The following is a 19,024-nucleotide window of genomic DNA, read 5'->3' as shown; positions in this document are numbered from 1 at the left end:
TTTTATTTATGTAACCCTGCTGGCAACTATTCAACAATAATTAATCAAGTTCTTTGTAATCCATTTCACTTTTGGAGATCCTCTTCTAGTCTCACACCCCTTATAACTGATCCTACAGCACAATACCATTTTCCATCCTCAGTGCAGTAGTTAAGGAAGAGTGAGAAAAGGTATGTTTCCCTAAAATACTAGATAATGGAAGTCCTAGCCCTCCTGTTCTACAAGGGTCAAATTATAAAGTTATTCGAAGCACAGTATAGCATCTATTGACTTACTGCAAAAATGCCTACTAAGATATTTCAAAATTATTTCTGTCATCAGGTTTATTCACAGGAATGCTGTCACCAGCGAACATTAGACAAGACACGAGGAATGTGGCTTTTTTTCACAGTTTCGTATTAGAAGGGTCAGTTTGTTCCCTTCTGATGACCTAGGCAAAGATTTGCTGTCTCAGGTGTTGCAAGTGTTTGTTTGCAATAGTATGAAAAGCTATAGAACTGGAATGATTTGCAGGCCCAAAAATCCTCAAAACTTTCCTCACTCTCATCTTAAACAGAAGATGAGATGAAAAATAAAGAAAGTAAATGCAAAAACCATCCTCCAAAATCTGCCCTTGGCAGTGCTAAAATATGTTTTTGAAAGAATTCAAAAGCCAGGAAACTCCTCAAGTTAGGATTGCTCCCAGAAGGAAATTTGATTCCAGTGAACACTTCTGGTATTTCCTATTTCTGTTTTCTATTCTTGTTTAGTTTTTATTCTTTTAAATTTGAAAAGCTTGACCAAACAAAACTACACAGCCATACAGAGGTGTTTTACAGCATAGGTTGCCAACATATCACCTACAAATCAAATGTAGCCTGCCACATAAATTCAGTTAGGCACTTACTCCCTGATGCTTTCATTTCAGGAATGTCTCAAATATCAGCAAAAAAAAAAGCTATGGGCTGTGCAAATTATTCATATGCCTATTTTTGAAGAGCCCTCCTCTACCATCACAAGGTTCAGGCATACAACTTTTGTATAATCAAACTTCTATTTCAGATGGGATGATCAGAAACAAGAACTATGGTATGATCTTCAGTTGTCATGAAGGTCTTCAAGGCTTGAATGGTTTGCAATTTATACAGTGGATTACTTTAAGAGAGGACAATGGCAGGTCTAGAAAGTAAAATTCATTGTCAGCAGTTTTGTTTAATCAGCTGTTTTATTCTATAAGTAGCTTCAGATATTTGTTCCTTAAATATGCATTTTTATTCCGCTAGATGTGAGAGAAGTGCTTTTTCACACCTGACAGGCCCTCCCTGCTTGCTCTTGTTGCCTCAGCATTGCCTGCCCACTCACTCCATGGGTGCTCTCCATGTAGCCCCACTCTCACATCCCCATCGCCTCTCGCTCTCTCACTTGCCTCTCTAAAGTGTTACTTCCAAATTCATACTAAAGATCACTCTCATTGTACTGTTTCTCATAATAATAATTTCAAAAAATGTTGTATATGCCTGTTGGTGTGTATAAATACACAACTTATCTAAAACAATGTGTTTCATTTCAGACACTGGCATTGTTGGACCGATTTAAAACAAAGTTAACCCAAGCGATTGAAGAAACTCCTGAAACTGAGCTTTCCGAACCCGACGTTGATAATGACGAAGGATGGTGAGTTTTTTTGGTTTGGATTTCTGTGTTTACCAATAGAAATCCTGCTGTACTAACATAGTCTCACTGGTAAGCATAAATTTGAGTAGCAGAAAACACTAAATGTGAAGGCAGCTGCTTCAATTAAAATGTATAGCACTCTGAAAAATAAGGCATGAGAGTAGGTGACATTTAGCATTCTGCAGTTTTAAATCCTTCTAAAACTGTGTATTGGAGGCAGTAAGTATTTTTAAATGATGAATGAGATGAAGATAGACTGCTTCATCTGAAGTGTAGGGTGACCCCAAGGCCACTGGGGTATTACTGAAGTTGATAAAGCACTGCAGAAGTTACTGACTCAATGCCTCCCAGTCAAGGAATCAGTGTGTGTACACTCTTGTCTCATCTTTCATGCAAACTGCCCACCTTAGGTAATCAAGGGGATAAAAATCAATATGATTTCAAGTTTGATCTTGAAGCCCTAGGCTGCATGCTGTTAAATGCTCATAAAACTATGCATAATGCAAAAATGCATAAAATGCCTGGAAATAAAGAAAATAAATCCTAGCAAAAAAGTTTTGTAAGGATGTGTCATCTGCGTTTATAAGGCAAACACTGCAGCTGGTCCAACAAAATAGGCTGTCTATGCCTACGGTTTTTTTCATAGTTGTGTGCATAAGCCATCAGAGCTACAGTAAAATTACCAGTAAAATAGAAATTTGAACAAAATTCTTGGCAAATGTTTTAAAACAACTAGTATTTCTGTATCTCATATGACTTAAAATTATTTTGTTGCTTCTTCAAACAGTGTTTTCTTCCTTCATTATATCTTTTCCTACCTCAGGCTGTTTGAGGATGAGAGATAACGTACATATATATTTCGAGATCCTTGGATATATTCACTGATATTTTGAGATCCTTCTGTGCTATCAAAGTGCTTCTAAGTCCTCCAAGAATTATAAAGCAACTATTTCAGTTGGAAGGGACCTACAACAATCATCCAGTCCAACTGCCTGACAGTTTCAGGGCTGACCAAAAGCTACAGCATGTTTTTAAGGGCACTGTCCAAATACCTCTTGAACACTGACAGGCTGGGGGCATTGATCTCCTCTCTAGGAAGCCTGGTCCAGTGTTCGACCACCCTCATGGTCAAGAAATACTTCCAAGTATCTGGTCTAAACCTCCCATGTCCAGTATGAGATTCCCTAATCTTGTCTTTTTATGAACTTTTTATGAACTCGATCTTGATGTCAAATATTTTCTTGTCACAGTAATAATACCAGTCTTTTAAATACTTTTATAGAGTTCAAACATATCTTTCCTATTTCTTTATGAGTAACTACTGATATCTAATGGTCAGTAGTGCTATCTGCTGTAATTCCTACTGAATGAGGTGCTGTAATTTCATATTATGAAGTTGTGTTTTTGTTCAGAAAACAATATTGCGTTCAGAATTGCACTAAAAATAGAATAATATTAAACTATATAGTACACTAATAATTAATATCATATTAATTATGCACCTCAGTAACTGTTCATGTTAACTTTACAGACAGATGAGACAGTCTGTTTCCAAATAATCTGCTTTGAGGCCAAGTAAATTGTAAAATGTATGTTACACAAATTGGCTATAAACAACATTAACAAAGCAATAAAATCTTCTGAAAGCTATTAATTATTGTGTGAAGCACTCATGAAGTTAAATTCCAAATTTTGGATTAAGTGGTTACATTTTCAGTACCTTTGTTGTATAGGAATATTTGAGATAACTAGTGACTTAACATTTTAAAATTATTTTTTAATTTAAATCTACTTTTCAAGAGAGAGTAATTTTACTTTATTTTATTTTTATGGAATACAATTAATGTATGGCATATGCATATATGATACACACAAATGACGTGATTCCTCCAGGCCATTTTGTAGGCCATGATTGCTGTTTTTATGGTAAGAGAAATCCTGCCAGTATGCTTTGCTCTACTGTCAGGGTGTGTTATCTGAGGTAAAATGATTGCCTCTAAGACATTTTTATGTGTCCATGAGTGGCCACACATTGAGGTATAATTTTCATTCTCTGTCAAGATAGAAACCATTACCAATTTGTTATGTTTTCTTTTGTTTGGCAAACTTCTCTCTGCATATTTGGCTGAGCTGCTGTATTGGCATGGTGCATAGCAGACGTTTGGGCACTTTTCAGCAGCATTCTACTTTTTATGCAATAGAAAATGAAGAAATATGACTCTATTGTAAACAGTGTGTATGGTGTTTGATAATTATTACCAGATTTTACTGTCTAAGAACGCATCTGAGGAAATGTTGTGAGGAGTGCTGAAGAAAAATGCATAAGACTAAGTTTTAATGTGGGATATCAGAATTTTTTCTGAGACATTTTTTTGCAAGCTCTGCTGCTCTGTGATAATGATTATCTATATTTGTCTGCAGCAATCAAAATCCAACTTCCCTTACAGAATTCCAAAATGCCATAATAAACATGATATCTCCTCAAAGAAGGTGTCAAAGAATAAAAATGTCTGACATTAAGTAAGTGGACACAATTTTACAGCATCTGGGTACCTTAGAAAGACATTCTTGATCTGAGTTCTTCCAGGCATCATTTTCCTTGTGGCTTCATGTTGAGAACTAGTGCTTGTGCTTTCCTCTTAATTATTTGTTAGATGTCCTCAGTACTATTTGATCACTAGTTGTTCTTTATTGGCTTACAATCCAAATAAGAAGACTCAGATGCATTACTAGATTCTTCTCTTTACTAGAGGTTGTATAGAGTGCTGCAGAGATAGGTAGGAATTATCTGGCAGAACTCGGTTACATTCTTGGCTTAAAATCTTAACCAAGAAGACTTCTTCCACAAATGTAGGTGAGGTCAGTTACAGTGGCAGTGGGATGTCATTTGCTAGAGACTAATACTATGAAAACCAAGTATGTCACAACAGAAGACCCAGCTGAAATAGTTTGTCTTCTTGATACTTGTCACTTGGATTACTTGATAGGCCTGATTTGAAAGTGAAAATACTTCACAGGCTGCACATAATTCAGAACACTGCTGCTACTCATTTTGTTTAGGACTTACTGTGACACATACAGTTGCATGCATACGATACCCATTCAGGTAGTAGTGACACTCAGGCTTCTGATAATAACAAATTGTTGCAACTGTAGTCAAACACAGATTTCATTCCAGAAGGTGTTGCAGCAACTGCAGATAATGAAACTAATGATGCAGTTCCTGTGAGCATGACAAATGAAAATATTTTCAAACTATGAAAATATTTTTCATAGAGAGAAACCAGCAATGGGATAAAAAAATTCTGATGCAATCAAGTACATTCAAAAATTGTTTCAGTTAATATGTGCAAAATATTCCTCTTCGAATAGGATAAGAGTGATACTTAATACTGTAAAACACCCTTTGCTCGAGTAATTCTGAGAGTTCTGAATGCTTCTTTCAAAATGTGAAGTCTGAGAGTTGATACAGCACTCAGCTAAGTCTTTTTCCGTGTTGAGTGGAAGGATTACTTTTTTTGTTGCTGTTTTTTTTCCTGCCTGGTTTCCAATCCTTTCTAAGCCACAAATCCTTTCCTACTGAATGGTTGCCTAACGTAGTTCTGTCCTGTATCCATACTGTTGATCACTCTTAGTGGAATTTAGCCATTGCACTTTTAAAATTGTATCCCATTTTTCATGCTGCGACTCCTGTTTGCCAAAATCACATGAATTCTAAATACTCCAATACACATTGAAAACTTCATATTATACATATGTTCTGGAATTATATTCTTCTTCAGTATTGTCATAAGTGGAAATGAACTAACCAACCATTACCACATTAAGCTTTTCACTTTGACTAAACTGTGGCTGCCTACTCCTAAAAACAGCTCTCCATTTGAATTTTACGGAGCCATACATACTTGTGCAATGTCAGAAATATATCTGTGCTTTCTTATATGGAATACTGGTTTATGTGAAAGGAACAGATTCTCTCCTATAAAAATACATGTCATATCCTTAACCAAAATTCTGGGCTTACACTCTTCTCTCTCTGATCTTTTAAAACCAGTGGAGGCTTCATGAAACTGCAAGATTATTGGCAAACTGAAGTATAGCTAGTGCTATGACAGCTTTTGATCATCACTCTGTACCGCTAAAATACAATATATTACATACAAAACCAGTCAAGTTCACAGAACCTTATAAGACATGGAAGACACATACGTTAGGAATTCATTATGGGTTATATTTTGGATTGATGGAAAAGACATGCCTGTTCATTCACTTCTTGGGACTGATGCTCTTCAGTATCAGTGACAGAGGCAGTGGGACAGAGTGCATCCTCAGAACATTTGCAGGTGACAGGAAACTGAGCAGTGCAGGTGATACTAAAGAAAAATTAGATTCATCCAAAGGCAGCAGGACAAACTTGAAAAGCGGGTTCATGTGAACGTCATAATGTTCAACAAGGCCAAGGTGATGCATTAGGGCCCGGGCAATCCCAGACAAGAACACAGACTAGGAGCAGCCCTGCCCAGAAGGACTTGGGGGTGCTGCCTTGGCACTCCCAGCCCAGAGAGCCAAACGTGTCCTGGGCTGCATCCAGAGCAGTGTGGGCAGCAGGGCAGGGAGGGGATTCTGCCCCTCTGCTCTGCTGAGACCCCACCTGCAGGGCTGCATCCAGCTCTGGGCTCCCAGCACAGGAAGGACATGGACTTTTTTGAGCTGGTCCAGAGACGGAACACGAAAGTGATTGTATCCTGGAATATCTCTCCTGTAAGAAAAGGCTGAGAAAGCTGGGCTTGTTCAGGCTAGGGAAGAGAAGGCTCTGGAGAGACATTATTGTGGTAGATATTTCAGTAATTAAAGGGTGATTAAAAGAAAGAGGGAGAGTGACTTTTACTTGGGCAGATAGGGACAAGATGGAGGGTGATGATTTTAAATTAAAAGAGGAGAGACTTAAATTAGATGCTATGAAGAAATTTTTTTCTCAGAGGGTAGAGGTGCCGGAACAGGTTGCCCAGAGGGTGGCAGATCACCCATGGCAGTGGGGTTGGACTGGGTGATCTTTAAAGGTCCCTTCCAACCCACACCATTCTATGATTCTATAATAAGAGCATTGCATTGAGGCAATATTCTGTTCCTGCTTGAAAACTATTTCCATATTGGTAATCTTGAGTTCTTATAAATATAGTTTTACATTGTTACTTCTTCAGTTTTGACTTTGTGGAAGATGCCAGATTCATCCTGTTGGACTTTCAATATTCAGTGTAAAAACTGAAATATTAACATATGAAAGTTGTTCCTTACCAGATGAGCATGATTACTTGAAGTGCATTAAAATTGCTGCCACCAGGGAAGCAGCCAAAATCTGGATCATCCTCAATAGAAGGACTTGGTCTGTTATTAATCTCATCAGTTCACAACTCAGGGCTGCAAGTAGACCCCCGATTGATTTGTGTTACAGTGAGGCCCAGCAATTTTTCCTTCATTCTGCCCCTGGCTAGCAGTTTAGGATTTCTTCTTCAGGATTCAGTTTTCATCACTGGCCTTTATCTGCGTTCAGTAATGCACTCTGCAGCCTTTCAGGATTTGACTGAGACTGCCAGCATGCTACATAGTTCATTTAATTAATAGCACGTGATGCCGCTGCTTCATAATTGAACCACTGCAGAGTTTCCTGGGTGGAATGTAAGGTGTCGCATGTGAAACATAAAGCTTCTTAATCTTTAGAAGAGATCAACTTTTTCCTTCCCTGTGGAGTGCTGTCACAGCTGTAACTACGCGACAAATGTAAATAAGTCACTTAAGTTTTTTTGGAGGTATGTCTAGACTCTGAAACTTAGTCTTTCTTTTTATTTGAAATAACAAATCCATTCAGCTTTCAGATATACTGTGGGACAAGAAAGAATGATTAAAATGGGAATTTGGAATGAGGTGGTAGTTTTTCACGTGGTTTTTCAGTCTAAAATTCTTCTGGTTACTTTCCTGTGTTGAGTCTAAACTATTCTAAATGTTGATTAATTTGAGGTATAGGAAAAACAGACTTTTTAAAATCAAAGTAAAAATGTCAATACCTGAAAATACTCTCCAATTTGCACAAAAGGTTGTTGTGAGAACTGTGTGACAGTAAAGGTCTTCTATTTTAGACAGAAAGGTATTTCATGCCTTGCTTAATGGATGGTTTCATGTCCATGTTGTGTAATTACTTTTAAAAACGTCATGTAAGATAATGAGTATTAAAACCAATTCAACTGAATTTAATTACATGCTTACTTTAATGCTTTTTAATGTTAAAAATCTCTTGTGTCTTAGAAAGCTTTTAAACATATCTTCTTCTTGGTCATAAAATATTTTTATTTCAACAGTGATGCTTTACATAGATAAGATCACCTGATTTTTGCAGAAATTGAAGGTTGTAGGTCTTTTTATATTAATTTATTGGTTCTGTGGGCAAAAAACTCATGGAAGTTCAGTGCTAACTATTTAAAGTGCAGCCTAGTTTATATAAGTCAGTACTGTAATCTGTTCCCAATTCTGAATTTTGGAAAACTGTCACTGAGATCACTTAAATATTGTGGGAACATTGGGTCTAATGCTGAGCTCTTTTTGCCAGGACAATAATTGGAAATTTTTACCCAGTTTGTAGAGATAGTTTTGTTTTACTCCAGAACAAACAAAAAATAAATCTGTGTATTGAATGAAGGTATACTCTATCCAGCATCAATAGTTATGCCCTCTATCTTCTTTAAGAATGTTTTTATTCATAATACAAGGAAGTATTTCAGAATATTTATGATTGGTTTCATGAAAAATGTGGCACAATTAGGAGTGGAAACACAATATTTTACTTATCTTGTGTTCTCACAGTAAAAGGTTTGTAACAGAGTGAGATTGGGCTCTTAAAACAGCATCACTTTTCAATGTCTGTTGTAGAGTATAGACTAGAATTGGTTTGTGCTTGGGTCTTTTTTAATTGAAATAGCGATTTCAGAATCAGGTCAATGTTGAAGTTAGCCAGACTATTTTTATATTTTAATATTTAATTTCTGTTAAGAACTAAGTCACAATGCACACTGTTAGTAATTAACATTTGATAATGTATTCCATTTAAAAATATTGGTTATATTTATTTTTAAACCTTGTTTTTTATACATTTTATAAAATACAGATTTTTCTTTCCTACAAAACCTCAAATTTAGGGTTATGAAATATGGCTTCCTCAAGATTAGCACCAGTCTTTGCAGCTTCAGTTGCAGAAGCTTAACTGTGACAAACACAGTAAACCCCTGAAAACTGAGCTGCAATCTGTTTTACATGCTGATGCTAGCTTGGGGAATGACAGAAAAAGTGCTGCTGTAATTTATGCCAGTGAGGCACGAAGATGGATTAAAGCCATGTTTGCTCCCCTCCTCCCATCCAGATTTGAGCCAGCGTTCCTTCACTAGTCTGGAAAAACTGGCTCTATATTAGGTCTCTCCTGCTAAGGCCATTGATTTACTCAACTACATTTTTTAAAAGTTGACAAAATACTTACTTGATTGTTACAAAGGATAAATGAATGCCAGAGGTCTGTATTAGAAACACATTGGAAAGAGAGGTTTCTTTTCTATTTGGCAAAAAAATAAGCATTTGTTTGGGTTTTAGTACTGCCACTAACCTTTTAAGGAAGAAAGAAAAAAAACCTTCTGCTGTAAATCTTTCTCTTTTTTTCTCCAGTTTTGTCTCCACCTTCACCCCTGTACTGCTAGAATATGGTCAGACCTTGCTTGATCTGTAAATGCTAACCCCTACCCCACTGCTTCAGTCAGTAATTCATATTAACAAATCATTCTTCTGCTGACATTGTATATTGATTGCCTCTAGCTGTTCAGCATGTCTGAGAAACTCAGAGTATTTAAAGTGGGGCTTTTTACTTGTTTATTTGTTGTTAATTCCTCTAAATCTGATTTTATTTGGACTAGGCATCTGAGTTTGACAACTGTAACTTAAATTCAGAGATGATCCATGCTTCAGTCAAGGGATATCTAGTGTTAGATTTACTGTCTGGAAATCTGATTTTTTTTTAATTGCCAGAAAATCTAGTGAAGAATGAAGAAATAATCTTCTAAATCTTCATTAGCCTGGCTTAAGTTTCCTGCATATTTACACACCTTTTCAAGCGCCCTAACTTCATCTCATAGAATGACATATTTAAGAAGTAAGGATTTGGATATATTCAGAATGAGAGAGAGAGAAGGGCAAAAGAAAAGGGAGGGTGTCCAGAGGAATCTGAGTGTTTTGAAAAGCTTAGTATTTTTGTGCTAGAAATAATCTATTTTCACTTCAACTCTGTGCTGTGGTGATACAATAATGCCTGTGTTAATGCCTGACTGCTTGTGTTAACTTTGGGAGGTGATTTGCTGACTGAGAGTATCAGATGTTGTACAAGCTATTGCCAGAGACAGGATGCTAGACTGGATGGATCACTGGTCTATTCTGGTATGGTGGCTCCCATGTCCCTGTAGTAAATGCTATGTAGAGTTTTTCTGTACTGTTGTGCTGTCTGGAACAACATCTGGAATTTGCATTTTAGTCTTCCATACCAATCTACTCTACCCGGAGCAGATGTCTATTTAAAGCATCCATCTTCTTGCATCAAACTACTTAACATTTTTGTGAAGGGGTCAAGGATGTAGTGTAAATAACCAATCTCAAGATAGGATAACTGAATTTTATATAGAAAAATACTATTGCTTGAAAAAGTGAATCATCATGGTTTTACATAATTTTCTTGATAATATGAGAACTCATCACATATTATAATACATATAATATCACAGATTATCACTGAATAAGATGAGCTTTTTCATAGTTAAGGTGATTTCCCTTTCTTCTTTTAGAAGGTTACTTACAATGAAATGTTCTTTCAAGAGAAAAATATTTTTAGTACTATCTTGAACTATCCAAGGATACAATACTATATTAATCTTCACCAAGATTAGATTACTTGTTGTTAGCTTTGCAAAAACTAGTATCTTTGAGGTTCTTTTTAAGCTGGGCTCCCATGGTTAGTGAAACTATTAGTTTTCTTTTTATAACTTTGGCAGTGAATATTTTGTGATTAAGCTGAGCATACTATATGCAAATAAACTATCACAGAAAGTATTATTTTAGGAATATCTGCAGAAGTTCTGTTCTCATCATTTTGTGCTGTTGGCCAACACAAAAAGAAAATATAAACGATTAATTCCTTGGTCTGTGAAGGACCCAGAATTTTCTGATTATTCTGAAGAGGTTAAGCCGATTTTCAGTCATCCAGTAACTGTAATATACAAATTCAAAGGGCTGGTTAAAGTTAACAGGAGTGTACAGGCTGAGTTTGTATAATATTTTTTAAGTGTATTTTCATCAGTTTTACTTGCTTAACACTGGGGACATTTTTGCTTTGTACAAGAGCAGCAGTAATTCCTCCATTGTTGTGCTGGTTTAACCCACTTTCCGTGAGCAAGCAGGTGTTCAACCATCTCCAGAGGAGCTGGGCCCCATCCTGCATGATAGTAACTTGGGAAGACAAAAACCATCACTCCAAACATCTCCCTCTCCTCCTTTTCTCCCCCACCTTGTATATGGAGCATGATGTCCCATGGTCTGGAATATCCCTGTGGTCAGCTGGGGTCACCTGTCCTGACTGTGTCTCCTCCCAGCCTCCCAAGCACCCCCAGTCTCCTCACCAGTGTGGCAGTATAAGAAACACAAAAGATTTTGGCTTTGTGTGAGCCCTGCACAGCAACAGCAAAGACATTATCTTCCCTGTGTTCAACACAAATCCAAAGCACAGCCCCACATCAGGCACTGTGAAGAATGTTAACTCTAACCCTTCCAAAACCAGCACAAACAGCTGAAAGATGAAATATTGTAAGCTAATAGACTCTCTTGGGTCTTGCAGTTTACGTCAGGAGAGTGCAGGGGGTGCAGTGTTTAAAGCAATAGCAAAATTTAAAATTTTTGTGTAAATCTGTGTCATAATCATTAGCATGGATTGAAACAATATTATTTTGAAGGAGTAAGTATTTGATGTGAATACTTAATGTTTGAAGTAGACTGCAAAATGGCACATAGCTGTATTTATAACTATTTTCTCACTACGCTTCTAAGCATTTTTTTAACATTTAAAACTTCTATGGAAAAACTAATTATTTGGATTTTGCTAGCTCTGAATAGCAAACTTTATTTTTCTTTTTAAATTCCAAGTCAATAAACATGAAAAATACAGGGTGTTATGAAAGCATTAAAAAAGGGACAAGATATCCCATCATTAGGGAGGGAGATGAGGAAGAGAAACAAGGAATGTGGAATGATGAAAACAAGTACTGAAAGAAAGAAAGAGTGAAATATCTTAGTGGTAACAATCACAGCAGAAACCTATGACCAGAAATTATTACTAGAAATTATTATGTGAGTCAGTCTCTTTTCCCAATTAACAAGTGATAGGACAAGAGCATGCAGACTTAAGTTATGCCAGGGGAGGTTTAGATTGGATATTGGGGAAAATTTTCTTCACCACAAAGGTTATCAGGCATAGGAACAGGCTGCCCAGGGAAGTGGCTGAGTTACCATCCCTGAAGGTATTTAAAAGGCATGTAGATGTGGCACTTCACGACATGATTTAGTGGGCTTGGCAGTGCTGAATCAAAATGTCGAATTTGTTGATCCAAAAGGTCCTTTGTAACCTCAGGGTTTCTGTGGTTCTCTGATTATAAACTTAGTTAAAGTGAAATCATATCTGGTTTGGCAAACTAGGCATGGTGGAAATGTGTGATACAGTGTAAGGTTTAAATACCTACAGAGGTATTTAAGTGCTACAGAGGGGTCCAGGCTTTTGTAAGTAATTTAGCACAGCTCCAGTAGTATGAGTTAATGAAACAAACGATGCTCAAGGAAATTGTTTTCTGAAACATCTTTTTTGGGACAGAAGTAGCAGTGATAATTAGAGAGATGAATCTGTCTCTGAGACTGAGTACTCAGGATATCAACCCTCATTGCTGTAAGAATTAAAATCTACTTCAAGTACTTGGTAAAAAATTGTTTTTCTTTTTATGATCTGTAAGAGAGAGAAACTTGGATTGCAAGACTCCTTTGCATGTAAAGAGGGATAATGGGTTATGTTAAACAAGACGGAATACAAATCTGGATGGTGAGACAGGGCAAACAGAAGCTACAAAATTGTTTACAAGAGTTGTATTACACAGAGCACTTAGTGATAGTTGCAGATTTCATTAGACACAAACATACTTCCTCTCTCCTGCTGCATTGTGTTTACAAAATTGTTCATAAAGCTCTTGGACACATTTATGCAAGGAATAATGACAGCAGCCTGATCCAAGAGGCTTATTTTGCTTGTAGCATCTCAATTAAAAAAAAAAAAAAAAGGAAAAAAATTAGATGTTAGTAATGTATTTCCTCCTTTAAAATTCCCTTTGTTTTCTGGCCTTGACATTCTTTTTGCCTTGTTCATATTCTTGTTCTCTTGCCTCAATTCAAAATTTATGCTTGTTTTTAATTGTCATTTCACAGTTTTCTTCTCTTGATTTACATTTTGATAAGTCTCTTTCTCTCTGTTTTTGTTTCTCATTCTTGTATTTTTTTAGTCTTTCCCTTCCTCAGTTTTTTGGTTGGTTTTTTTTTTTGTAGTCTCTTAACTGTCTCTCAGTGTTTCTCAAATGTCTCTCCTCTTCCTGTGCCACCCACTACTCTACTGGGAGTGGAGAGAGTGCAAGTGAGTTCGTTCTTCCAGAATAGCCTATTTTTTTTCCTTGGGAGAGAGATCTTTTCTTTGATCTGTGGATTCTCATCTGTTGCTAGAATGTTTCCTACATTAATGATTGATGCTTATGCTTCAACATTTACTGTATTTGAAGGAAAATTAGCAGTAGTCTATAATTTACAGAAGGCAGTAGTGTTTGAGTACCTATCTTTGGTTTTGTTTTAAATATGGGATGCATTGCAAAAATTGAGAAAAATAGGAAGCCTGTTACTTGCAATCAATATTCAACTCAGAAATAAATGGTAACACTAGTAGTTATTGGTCCGTATTGGTCGCATTTTTTTAGAAAGAGGCAACACTGAATTTCTTGACACAGATACTTATTCCTTCTGCATTCATTTTAAACAACCTGATGGAAAGAACCAATAACTACATAAAACACAGACATAATGTTCAAAATTATGATACTCAGCATTTTACAGCAACATGATTTAGTTGTTTTATTTATTTTGTATGCATTTAGTGCAAAAAAAAGGGAGCATGGCACCAATTGCAATGTTTTATGCAGGCACCTCCAAAATGCAGGCACCTTCTAAAACTGCTTAAGAATTTACTGCTGCACTTCCAGAAGCTACTACCCTTACAACAGAGTTGGCAGGATGTAACTTTTGCTCGCACTTGTTGATGATTTCCTGTTTAAAATGCTGATGTAGTTGAGTGCAAGATAATGTCCCAGGTTTCACTTCAGGAGGTTTGCTCTGTAGGGCCAGCTGTGCAAGGAAAGTTGAAGGGGGCAAGTCGGCAGGTGGTAGCAGACAACAGCTATATCAGTTTGAAAACAAGCGTGGTCTTAGGCAATACAACTTTGCACTTTCATTTCAGTTAGTATAAAAATCACTGATGCATAAGTGTACCTGGAGGTTTCCACTTCACCTGTAGAGCAAAAGTATAGTGCTTCCTTACTCATGCAAGGTTCAGAATTACTCAGTTCTCTGATGGCCACTTCAGTTTCTCCCAAAGGATATTCTAGAAAGGCCAAAACTGTTGGACTGCAGGGCTTCTCTTTATGCTGCACTTAACATGACTACCACTTGTCAGCAGCTGGCATATGGTTCAGATCCAGTGCATGGCTCACACATCTCAAAAGCAGAGGGATTACAGTATATCATATCTTTTCTTACAAGTACCGTCTCACTAGAGTAGTTCAAAAGAGCCTGATTGGTTTGCTGACCTGAGAATATCACTAGGCCGTAAGAATAACCACGTACCTTTGGAATCTTGTGCTCTCTCTGAAACTTTCTTAAATTAATTCATATATTTCAGTCTAATGTTTCAAGACATTCCATTCTTGGGATGCAGAAGAGAGCCAACTACTGAGTGTTCTCCAGTAACATGAAAGGAAAGAAACGCAGGGCAACTTCTCTCCCATTATATGGGATAGGACCATGGTCAAACTGTAGGATGCTGTTGTCTGGTCAGGGTAGAAATCAACCTCGTCAACAATAAATCCTTGCAAAGATTGCTCATTCATTTCTGTTAAGAAGATAGTTTTGTGACTGTCTTCTATTGAAGAATGACAACAACTAGGTACTTCAAATCCAGAGTCATCAGTTTTGGCAAGCTATTTCGTTTTACAATATTTAACAGAAAAACTAAGCTGAAAACTGAGGTTTTGTTTTCTTTTGAGTTTTGCTTGCTAGAACTGACTACCTCTCATCCTTCAAATTTTGAAAGTGGACTTCAAAATTAAATGTCTCTCTTATGTAAAATGAACTATCAACGTCAGTGATAAGCACAAGTTAGTGGGTTCCTGAAGCCAGAGATACAGAGGTGAAGTTTCTGCTTTCAGCACAGTGACATGCAGAAACATGACTGGGCAGCCAGCTCCTCACCGAACCCAGGAACATGCAGAAGGGAAAAGAGCTATAAATTGAACAAGGAAAAGTCTTATGAAACTTGTATTTGTGGAGCTACGCCCTAACTCTGCACTTGGAAAACTATGCAAATGCAAACTTCAGTTGGAGAAACTTGAGTAAGATTAGTTTAAATTCAAATGCTTAATATAGAAATAATTACCAAATGCTTCCTATGTTCTTTAAAAAAAACAATTTTAATTGCTTTTGAAAAGCAATATTCACTGTGATTCACCATTCATAGGAATGCAGAACAGATCTACCTGGGAAGATGTGTGACTTACTAAAATAAGCTTAAGTTCACAGAAGGAAAATATTTCTTAAAATCTCCACTGAAGTCTGTGTTTATTTTGCTTTACCTCTAAGATGCTGCATCTAAAATTGATTCTGGGAATATCAAAAAGTTTCTTAATATTGACTTATTTTTAATCACAGCTGGGAATGTCTTAGTGGAAAGTTATGAATAAGAGTCAGAGACTATGACTTCTTTCAGCTCTTGGGGAGAAGTAAATATTGCTTAGTCTGAATCTACTGTATCTAATTTGCAAACTACTTGGGGCACTCTAGAATCAGAGATGTATTTAATTTTAATTCCTATTAGTTGTATCGTGCAGGTTGTGTCCTGTGCTGTAGTATTCTTGAAAACCTGAGTTGAGGAAAGGACTAAGTGTGACTACACTTCTGCTTACACTCTTATAACACATTTTAAAACCTTGCACCAAGGAATGACTCCGTCTCTTAGGCCTGTACTTTACTCAGACTAGGACAGAGGGATTTGATATGTGTACTCATCTTTAATAAGTTGAGAAGAATATGACAAATGCAGAAAGCATGTTAGCTAAAATAAATTACTTCAGTCCCTCCACTGTGAGACAATGTTTTTATAATTAAACTACAAATATGCAACCATGAGTCACTCTGATGGTACATTATGTTACTCTAAATTGTAGAGATGACAAAAAAAAAAAGTTTGGGTGTTAGTAGTGTGGACAGGGTTATAAACTACCTAAGTTTTTTACACTGGAAATAACTCTTAAGTATTTATGAAACACAGATGTCAAGAATCAGTTGTGATGAAAATGCTCAATTTTTGTTTTTAGGAATTCTCTAAAGCATTCAAGCAGATCATGTATGGTCTATAGCTTTCATTTTTTTCTGGTTTCTTTCATAGTACTATATTGTAATCTGCAGTAAGTGAGCTGGTTCTCCCTCCATTTCTTTATATATGGAGATTTGCACTAAAGGTCTTTGAAAACTGTTTTGTTCAAAATATCTTACATGTTGCAAGAGACCAATAAAGCAGTGCTTCGTAGGCCACAAAACTTTCCTTTTGAAACTTGCTCATTTTTCCTGGATTTTCTGTCACAAAGACTGTTGACAAAGACATGCTATAAAGACAGATATGCTTAGATTCAGATCAGTATAGTTCTTAAGTTGTCCATCGAAGTCAAAGATGTTTTTGAAATTGATCACACAAAATCCAAAAGTAAAGTGTGGTTTTTCCCTAGATATATGTGTTTGCCTTGAAAAAATAATTAAACACGTCTCTGAGCAATTTGTTCCAGTGTTTCACCACCCTTGTCTTAAAAATGTCTTTCTTACCTTACCTGAATCTGTGCTCTTTTGGTTTACAACCTTTACCCTTTGTCCTGTAACAATAGCCCGTGCTAAAGGGTCTGTCACCATCTGTCCTAGTAAGTCCTGTTGTGTACTGATAGTCTGCAGTAAGGTCTCCTGAGAGCCTTCTCCAGGCTGAACAGTCCCGACCCTCAGCCTGTCCTCACAGGAGAGCTGCTCCATCCCTCTGATCATCTTGGTGGCCTCCTCTGGACTCCCTCCAGCAGGTCCATGTCCTTCCTGTGCTGGGAGCCCAGAGCTGGATGCAGCCCTGCAGGTGGGGTCTCAGCAGAGCAGAGGGGCAGAATCCCCTCCCTGCCCTGCTGCCCACACTGCTCTGGATGCAGCCCAGCACACGTTTGGCTCTCTGGGCTGGGTCATGTCCAGCCTCTCAGACACCAGCATCCATAAGTTCCTCTTGGCAGAGCTGCTTCAAGCCCTTCTTTTGACAGCATGTGTTGGTATCAGCAGTTGCTCAGGTGTAAGATCTAGTACTTGGCCTTGTTGAACCTCCTGAATTTCACATGCACAACTTCTCCACTATGTAACTGTGATGTTTTCAGATTACTGGAAATTTGCTGAAATCAGGAAATATCTAATTGGGGGGTGGAACTTCTAATGAACTGTAGGAAAAACAATGAATTGAACAAGGCATTTGTTTAGTCTAGCATTCAGAGAATTAAAAAGTATGATCTGAACCAAGTTAACGTGGAGCAGCAGAACATGAAGCATTCCCCTTTTGATCTTCTGTGTACCTACTTCAAGTATTTTCCATGTAAACTCTTCCCCACTTTTGTAAAACCCTCCACCCTGGTGAAAGGTGTCTAAAATGACTAATAGGAAAACTTGAGAAACACTCCCTGTTCCTGGGAAAACTTGCCATATATTTTGGAAGATATGCTAAATAGAAAAAGACAAGAAAACAGAGCTTAGTATGTGAAACAAAATCCAGAGAAAACTCTGTGTTTAGCTGTATTTTTCAAAAGGAGTCTTTACAAAATGATCACCTTATATTATAAGGGTCTTCCAGTAAATTCTAAAAAGAACAAAACAGCAACAAAAGAAACCCAGGTCGGTTCTTTTTAGGTATGTCCAGAAATAAATGAGAAATTTTGCCATTTCGTAATTACAGATTGTAGCTTCCATTCTTCACTGAATTGGAGTTTTTTGGTGTTTTTTTTGTAGGATGTCACATGTCCTTCAGTTTGAAGACAGAAGCAGAAAGGTGAAAGATGCAAGCATGCAGGATGAAGACACTTTTGAGATCTATGATCCACGAAATCCTGTAACTAAGAGGAGAAGAGAAGAAAGCAAGAAGATAATGAGAGAAAAAAAGGAAAGGAGATAAAAGGAGTGTAAAGTTAGCCAGAGCTGCTTTGGAAAGTGACTGCAATAAAGCACTGGCTCTTTTGTAAACTGATCCTAAAAATACCACTGGACAAGTGTGAAAAGGAATCTCTCAAGAACCTGTCGTGCAGTTTTGAAGCAGAGCTGTCATTTGTTTCTTAAGTTGTGTGGTCAAGTGCTCTCACTGCATTTGTTATCAAACCTTTCCAAAGGTTTTTAGAATGATGTATTTAATAAAACAGCTGACTTGACTTTTGTCTGTGCTTTAATTACAGTAGTCAAAATCTTTGTTTAATCAAAATATGGTATTCAAAAATTTTCAATATAATGAATGAGAATTTTTCTAAGTGAGGGTCAGGTTAGATGATGGAAACCCCATCTGTAGGCTTTTCAGATTTTATGAAAGTACAATTTGAATTATTTTCATTGTTCTTTAAAAGACATGTAATCTTTGCTTGCCTGAACCATTCTGATACAGAATTAAGATGATGAAGTACTTTTTCGAATGATCACAGCTTTCTTGAAACAAGCTAAGTTTAATCTGAGAATCTGGTTTATTGGCTCTTTCTTTTGAAATACACGTTCCAGTACAGATCCCATCTTGGGAAGCTGAGGTAATACATTTTAGATGTGTTCACTATCCATACCACATGAATAAAAAAAGATAATCTGAATATGCTGTAATGGTTGCTTGAACCATTTGTTACAATACCGGAAGGATCCCTTTGGTAGAATTTTCACTGTAAAGGAAGCAGGTAATGAA

At 36.9% G+C, this 19,024-nt stretch overlaps 1 protein-coding gene across 2 annotated transcripts in view; it reads left to right on the top strand.

The window, feature by feature from the left end:
- CWC27 (CWC27 spliceosome associated cyclophilin) overlaps positions 1–18,512 on the top strand; it is a 97,206-nt gene extending 78,694 nt beyond the window's left edge. For both annotated transcript variants that reach the window (XM_014881396.2, XM_088156092.1), the window contains 2 exons: positions 1,550–1,653; positions 18,100–18,512. In XM_014881396.2, the coding sequence (XP_014736882.1) occupies positions 1,550–1,653; positions 18,100–18,262 (267 nt within the window). In that variant the 3' untranslated portion in view covers positions 18,263–18,512. The remainder of the gene's footprint in view (positions 1–1,549; positions 1,654–18,099) is intronic.
- Positions 18,513–19,024: the final 512 nt, after the last annotated feature.

This window comes from Sturnus vulgaris, chromosome Z, assembly GCF_052056855.1.
Source record: "Sturnus vulgaris isolate bStuVul1 chromosome Z, bStuVul1.hap1, whole genome shotgun sequence".
Lineage (NCBI taxonomy): Eukaryota > Metazoa > Chordata > Aves > Passeriformes > Sturnidae > Sturnus > Sturnus vulgaris.
The sequence above is the reverse complement of the archived record's forward strand: the minus strand, read 5'-3'. Positions and strand labels throughout refer to the sequence as shown.